Below are 8,052 nucleotides of genomic sequence, written 5' to 3' on the forward strand. Positions count from 1 at the left end.
GTAAATTACCCAAAATTTTCATAATCATCCATTAACCTTATTTCAGAATATGTGTTTTACTTAACCCCAAATAGAGCAGACCTTCACTTATCTAAAACAAATAAACAAAGAACATTATAATCAGATAATCTCTGACTTAACTTCTAGCTGATTCACCTAGCTAATCGGTAATATCTCTGAGTTTCTTCCTTTATCAAGCAGTATCTATAATACTTGAACTACTGGCCTCACATTGCTCTTAATATTGAATAACTATGTAAAAAATGCTCTATTATTTTATATTCTGTCAGATTATAAACCTACAAAGCATGGCCATATATTTATTTCTGCATTCCCAACACTGGGCTTAGTGCCTGGCCCTCAGGAAATGTTCAATAACTGTTTATAAAATTAAATTGAAATGAAGTATAAAGTACTATGTATTTGTGAGGTAATAGTATTCTTTTTCTACATGGTTTTGGGCCACATGTCAGCAAAAAGCTATCACAAGACACCTTTTACTCTATACTAATTTCTAGGAGAGAAAGAAAAATAGTGTTTCTTATTTCCCAAATTCAAGAAATTTGCTTCTGGGGATTTCTGTTTAAGATGTCCCTGTGATGAGTTAGAAAATGGTATTTTCCAATGTATGGACTCTAGGTCAGGCGAAGAATAAATGAAACAAGATGGGATTGGGAGGGAGACAAACCATAAGTGACTCCTAGTCTCACAAAACAAACTGAGGGTTGTGGGGGGAAGGGGGTTGGGAGAAGGGGGTGGGGTTATGGACATTGGGGAGGGTATGTGCTATGATGAGTGCTGTGAAGTGTGTAAACCTGGCGATTCACAGACCTGTACCCCTGGGGATAAAAATATATTATATGTTTATAAAAAATAAAAAATTAAAAAAAATTTTTAAAAAGGCTTGGATTTTGATGTTGGCTACCATGATTTATTGTACAAATGCAAAGGATCTGCTCTGTCCTCTTTTTCTCAATTCTTGTTCTCAATTCCCTCATCTTCTCCCTGATAATAATAATAACAATAGTAATGGTTGATTGCTCCCTTTGTGCCAGAAGCTAAGACAATCCCTTCACTGACATTATCATTAATTCTCACATCAACTCCATGGATTTTGTGGAATTGTAATGTCCTTTTTATACAGAAGGAAATTGAGGCATAGAGATGTTCAATAAGTTGCCTAGGACTACTCAACCAATAAGTTTCAAACCCAAGTCTACCTGATGCATCCCTCTCAACTAAGAATTCCATGGATGCCCTAGGCCCGCTGCAGTCACCATTGACACTCCCCCAATCATATATTGGAGGCAAAGAGAAAAGTTAACATAAATGTAATGAAAGAATAATGACTGGTAACATGGATGGTAGTAATTACCACTTATTAGATACTTGTTTGTCCTCTGGGAGTATAATCACAATTGGTCCATCATAATAACTCTGTGACATAACCATTATTATTATTGCCATTTTAAACTTGATGGATCTGAGGATTTGCAGGATTAATCAATTTAACAGAGGTTATTCAGTCAGGAAATCGCATAAATAAAATATCCTGTATTTAATCCTAAAGCCAGTGTTTGCGATCAAAGTGACAAACTATACTTCCAAGTTATATACCCAGACAAAAATAATCTTGACGCTAGGCTGCTCCTCTGTCAATAGAAGATTTTGCAATTTTCATTTCTTTAATTTCCCCTTAAAACTTTTTTCTAAAGCTCTAAAGATCTATGACATGACAGCAGGGAAATAGACTTAAGTCCTCTGAAAGATGGACACTTTCAAGCAACAAAGCATCACTCTGTGAGCTAGCCTATACCAACATAGGCAACATACAATACAAAGTTGAACTTTTGTCAAAGGAAGGAAAGTCTTCTCAGATTGCAGACCTTGGGTATGGGCCAGCCTGGGTCATTGAAACAATAGGATGTTGTATGTAAAGGACAGCTGGAGGGGTGTCAGAAAGTTCCATCACTTCTGGCTTCTTATAGATATGACATCTTTGTGTGCCTACCAGGCAAATAATCACAAAGAATCATTTCAAATCTTTTGGATAAACTAAATAGTTCCAATCCTGGCTCCACCATTAACTAGCAGTGTGAGCTTCAACAGATTACTCTATGCCTTAGCTTCCTAGTTTGTAAAATGAAGATAACAGTAGCGTCCCCCTTATAGAAATGGTTTTAAGATTGAATGAATTAATACATGTAAGTAACTTAGAAAAGCTACAGTACATAATAAGTGTCCAATAACTGCTAGATGTGATTGTTGTTATCTGTCGGTTTATTTTTATTCCTCCAGAATATTATTTGCAAAGGTTCTCTTAATAAATGTCAAATGACATGAGTACATTATGATTCACTCAATATCAAGAAATATTGGATAATAATAAATTAGGTAATTTAATTTCATAAATTATGGTATTTTAACATGGAATGCTTGCCAGCTGTAAGAAAATTTAGAAACTTTTTATGACATAAGAAAATGCTCCATGGTATTTGTTGAAAAATAAAAAGTAATATGCAGACTGTTACATTATACCACCAATGGGAAAAGGGGAAAATAATGTAACTTCCTATTTGTCCTTAATGTACCTAATATTTTCTTATATGCATAATAGATCTTTGGTACCTGGTAAACCAAAGCTTAAAAAATGGTTTCAAGTTGGAGAGTGGGTCCTGGGCAGATGAAGAGAGCGGTGGAAGGATGACTCTCTTTCCCTACTTTAAACCAACCCTCTCCCTTGACTAACCAACTATGTTTTATTATCATCATCATTATTTCTTTTGTCATCAGCATTTTAGTCATGTAAGAAGGAACCCTAAAAGAAAAATTCAAGGGAAGAGATGTGAAGAAGCAGTTGCCAAAAAACATACTTCATGAATTTTTGAAAAGTTGGTAGGCCCAATTCTGGATAATAGTGCATCTTCCTATGGTCCACCTCTCTGTGGTCTGATGGTTTAGGATGCCCTTTGCCTTGGATTCCTGTAAATGTGAAGATCTTTTTTCTCAACTGCTGATTACATAGTTGAATATGTGTGTGGAAAAGATCAGTGCTTCTAGACTTCTGACTACTTAGTTTAGACCTTTCAAATTTTCTGGCAAGATGAGTTAAAATATGGGATGTAAATCCTCCTGACAGACTGGCCCATGCTCTTGCTGACTATTCACAGGACAGAGTCCATGAAAAATGATAGACAAGAGTGAAGATAAACTTTCAAGACAGACAATGCAACACAATTTCTAGTAAAATTTACAGCTTTATTTCTGCTAGAAAAAAAAGAAAGGAGAAACAGTCTGGGTTTTGTGTTTTGTTTTGTTTACAAAAATTTTAAACAACTGGATATTTTTTATTTGATAAAGTCCACAGAAGAATGAAACCACCTTGGGTAAGAGAGTAGGCTCTTTCGAATCACACTGCACTCCCAAATTTTAATTCAATTAGAAAGTCTCTCTGAAAATTTCAGGGAGGCCTGGTGCATGGGTACAATATTCCTCAAAAGCACAAACAACAGATTCCCAAAAAATAACTGGCTTATCTCATAATAAAGGGGTGGAGGATCTAAGATTATTAACTTGCATAGCCATTCAAATTATTGCTGCTTTTATAAAATCATTATGGGTAATTCTACACTAACTGCCTCCTTTAGCCTCACCCCAAACTCAGGGAATTCCTAGGAAAATTATGAGCTATTCTCCAAACAAAGTTTTAGGGAAGGTTTGCAAGCACATGTACAGAGCCCAAGAAATTTGCATGAAAGGAGAGGAGAAATAAATTAAATAAATAATATCTAATAAATAACTCCAACAGCATTCATTATCTACAAACTTAAATGCCAGAGAATGTTAGATCCCCCACAGCATCTCACAAAAGTAAGTGCCAGTATAGCCTCAGAAAGGATGGCTTTGTAAACAGTTTACTTGCCTTTTCCCTCCAGAACGGTGTGGTGATGGGAACCACTTTGGTGGCTGTGGGAGAAGATCTCTCTGCAAGGATATTTTCAAGGGGATTTACAAACCAAGGGTGCAAAATACAGCAGAGCTAGCGCTGCAAGCAAAATGGAAAGAGGGTAACTCAGACCATAAGGAGATAATAAATAAGAGGGCAAAAAAGTCAAGATACACAGATAGTTTGGCAGGTTTTAGGGGATAGCTGAGCTATAGAAAACAGCATACTAATCTGCCTTATCAATTTTATTCATTGGCCCTATTTGTGTACCCTACATCCTAAACTTATCCTCTCTGGCAGGAGCAGTATGATATCCACTATCATGTAAACCATTTAGGCTTTCAGTTTGTTTTAAATAATTGTCCTGGCAGATTGAAGAGACCAGTGAAATTTCTCAGATCACATTTCTCTGGGAAAAAAAATGACAAATTTAGTGTTGATATAAAGGAAAGAAGAGTTACATGAAGAAAAATAAACATCCTGCAAATCAGGATAAACCTGTGATGAAAACATAAATTGGTAAAAGCATTCACTGGCCTTGGATTTGATTTCTGCATCCCTAAGTCTGCTCACTTGGGATGTTATCCACAATGTATAACAACATATTATGTTTTAGAAGTGAGGAAGAGGTAACAATTAGGGGAGGAGATCATGAATATGTGCATTGGAAAAAATCAAGTTTGGTCAATAAATTCACTGGTGTTTATCCTTCTAAAAAATATGATAATAATTGGTGTGGGCAGAAGTCAGCAGTTTTAACCATGTTTTCTGTAACCAAATGAAATTTATCTTGCCAGAGAAAGTTTGGTTTTCCTATGGGCATGTGTGAGATAGGAGGAGTCTCCCAACTATGGTTAGTTATTATAGCCAATAGCCATTTTATTGCTTTTGAATATGACCTGGGTTTTTTGCTGATTTCAATAGCAACACCTGAGCTTCTTCAGAATTCCCAGAGCCTCTGGGTTATTGAGGCTATGAAATGGTCTGGATGACTTCTTTAAGTCCCATTGATCATCAGAGTCTGGGGTTACAGTGACTTCCTTGCCCCACCTCTAGTACTGAGGAAATGCTTTTGAAATATGATCAAGAATCAAGTTGGTATGAGATCTCTATTATGGTTCTTAAATTACTAATGAAGGGATATTCAGCTTTCAAACAACAATAAATAGAGCTAATCTCTTAAAAGAACATGCTCTGTTATTCACAGTGAAAGCCAAGTTAGGTTTTAGCTTTTGGAGGCTATTTTTAGATAGATGCAAAGAAGTCCTATCAAGTCCCAGAGAAAAATGCATCTTGTGCTCCTTTGGCAACTCCATCTAATCATTCCACACATCCTGTCCATTTCCCAATATTCTTCAATCCTTTCAGTTTCAAAAAGTTTATAGGTGTGGTCACCAAAGTTATTGAATTTCAGAGCTGTGAAGGACTTTAGAAGTCACCTAGACTTAAAAAAATTGTCCGATTTTACCAGTAAGTAAACAGAGGTCAGCAATGAAAAATTAATTGGCATAGATCATTCAGTGAGCTTTTGGTATCATTAGAATAGGGCCCAGGGCTTTTGTTTTATTTCCACATGATTGTAACAATCCAATAATTTCACTTGAGGACCCTAACTAAAGGAATCAATGCAATATGAGAAGCTGATAAGAAAAGAGAGTGGCTGGTGCAGGACGGCCCAAATGGACTGGGGATATTGCGTCCAATATATATCTATAGGGTTCCTTTAAGGTCATTGATTTTTCATCTCAACCACTTGAATTGTAGAAAACATTTCCATATTATCCTCTGCAATGTTTGTCTTACTGCCCTAATCAGTAAAGATTGTATTAAGTTGGGCCCCAATGCCATGGTGGGGGTAGGAATCATAGGACATATCTATGGGAACATCATAGCGAGGCGTAGCAGCCTGAAATGGAGTTGAATGCACATGCCCTGAGCTTAGACTTGCAGAGGGGTAATGTGGCATGAAGCTGTAGGATTTATCTAGGTCAGGAGAGCCATCCTGCTTCAAGGAGAAGTTCCCACTGATGCTCAAAGGTGGAGTGAGTGGGCCCTCATAAGGTGGTGTACTGCAGTCAGGTGGATGGCTCCCAAAGGATGATTCTCCCAAACTCTTGAATACTGGGGGTTTGAGATTAATAAGATGTGTTTCCATATGGCCATAAGGAGGACTGGGGAGCCCAGGAGACTGATAGTTGAAGTTATGGACAGAAATGGCAGAGTCACAAATAGGAGATTTCTCCTCATGCTTCTCCAGAAGGACAGACTGAGGGCCTAGCTGAAGGCATCCAGCCACCAGGTTGCTTGTGGGCTGAGACAGCCCTTTGCAGAGCATCTCCACAAAGCCCTTCCCTTCAGGTGTCTGTCCAGTTTCCAGGACCTCAGACAAAGCCCAAATATAGTTCCTGGCCAGTCTTAAAGTCTCTATCTTGGAGAGCTTTTGGGTCTTTGAGTAACATGGCATGACTCTCCTCAGGTTGTCCAGGGCATCATTCAAGCCGTGCATCCGGGTCCGCTCTCTAGCATTGGCCTTGACTCTTCGGGCCCTGAATCTCTCAAGGCGAGCTTTTGTCATCTTCTTTTTCTTGGGACCCCTTCTCTTAGGCTTCTCCCCATCCTCTTCCTCCTCTTCTTCCTCCTCAATACTGTCATGCTCTTCAGCTAAGCTTCCAAGCATCCCATAAGCAGCTGGTCTTCTTTCCTCCTCCTTCATCTCATTCTGAGAGCTCAGACCTTTGTCCATCCAAGATGGTGTGTTGACCAACTCTGTCACCTCCTTGGATTTCACATAAGGTTTTGCCATTCCTAAATTCTGGGAAAGGAAATGGCAATGATTAATATCTTTGAATATCTGCTTTTATTTAAATGTAAACTTTCTTTTTATATCTTAGATAAAAATCACAGAATTGGGGCACCTGGGTGGCTCAGTGTGTTAAGCCTCTGCCTTCGGCTCAAGTCATGATCTCAGGGTGTCTGCCTCTCTGCCTACTTGTGATCTCTCTGTCAAATAAATAAATAAAATATTGTTTTTAAAAAGGCACATTATTGTATTGGGATTCAACTTATGATTATCTAGTCCAAGTCCACCATTCTGGATAAGTTATCTAAGGCTCAAATAAATGCCCAGAACACTAATATAGCTATGGCATATTACAAAAAAACCAACTAAAGAAAATGGAAATTGACTTGATTCTTCATTATAGTGCCAGTGCCTTACTCTTTTTATTCTCTGGTACTTTGTTTCATAGATACTCTATGCAAAAATAACTGATATAATGGCCAAACATATTTTTCCTTCTTCCCAGAATGCATATCATAAAGGGAAGAAGATAAGGTGGCCATATAAATTATTGTCCAAATAGAGAAATTCCTGAAAGTAAAAGAAGATACTAAAGTAATTATAACTATATAATATATATACAATAATTATAATTAGTACAAAATTTGAAAAGAATATTAATAAGTAAACTGTTATATTTTATACTATAAAATAGATGAAACACTGTTTCATTCAGACTACTTTGTTCAGACTACTTTGTTCTCCCAGCTTCTATTTAGAGATATATCACATATATTTAACCTATAACATTCCATGCTTCCCACTGACTCTACCAACTGTTAGGTCCAACCATCCTAGGAAAGAACCATGCCACAACTAGTTGCTATGTGACATGAAATATTTCCTCACCACCACCTGAAGAGCATTTTGCTTTTCACCAAGCACCTTGTGGCTTGTCGAGTATAGTGGTGTTAGAGGTGTTAGTGATATGGTGTCTAAAAGGATCAGGAAAAGAGAGCAGGGTTACCACCGACCATTTTTTTCAAATTGGCCCATATGTTACAATGATAACTCTTCCATTGTACATGCATCTCACATCATCAGACAAGACTATGGCAAAGCACCTAGATTTATAAGTCAGAGGTCTAAAAAGCTCACTGAAGATTATTTTATTGCAACTATTATAAAAATACTTCATTAAAAATGAAAAATCTGGAACAAATGCCAGACTTAAAATGGTAGCTGCAAACACTGAAATAGCCTGACTACTTTAATTTATTTGCCTCTCAGATACAATTTAATATGAATTTTCTTTGACAATATTGCA

General features: G+C 37.1%; 1 protein-coding gene across 1 annotated transcript; it reads right to left on the reverse strand.

Annotated features, from left to right (window-relative positions):
• Positions 1-5,753: 5,753 nt before the first annotated feature.
• On the reverse strand, positions 5,754-6,749 carry NEUROD4 (neuronal differentiation 4). Its single transcript, XM_044228125.1, has one exon. The coding sequence runs from the start codon at positions 6,747-6,749 to the stop codon at positions 5,754-5,756; it is 996 nt and encodes a 331-aa protein (XP_044084060.1).
• Positions 6,750-8,052: the final 1,303 nt, after the last annotated feature.

The sequence above is a fragment of the Neovison vison genome, chromosome 12 (genome assembly GCF_020171115.1).
Source record: "Neovison vison isolate M4711 chromosome 12, ASM_NN_V1, whole genome shotgun sequence".
NCBI classification, from domain to species: domain Eukaryota; kingdom Metazoa; phylum Chordata; class Mammalia; order Carnivora; family Mustelidae; genus Neogale; species Neogale vison.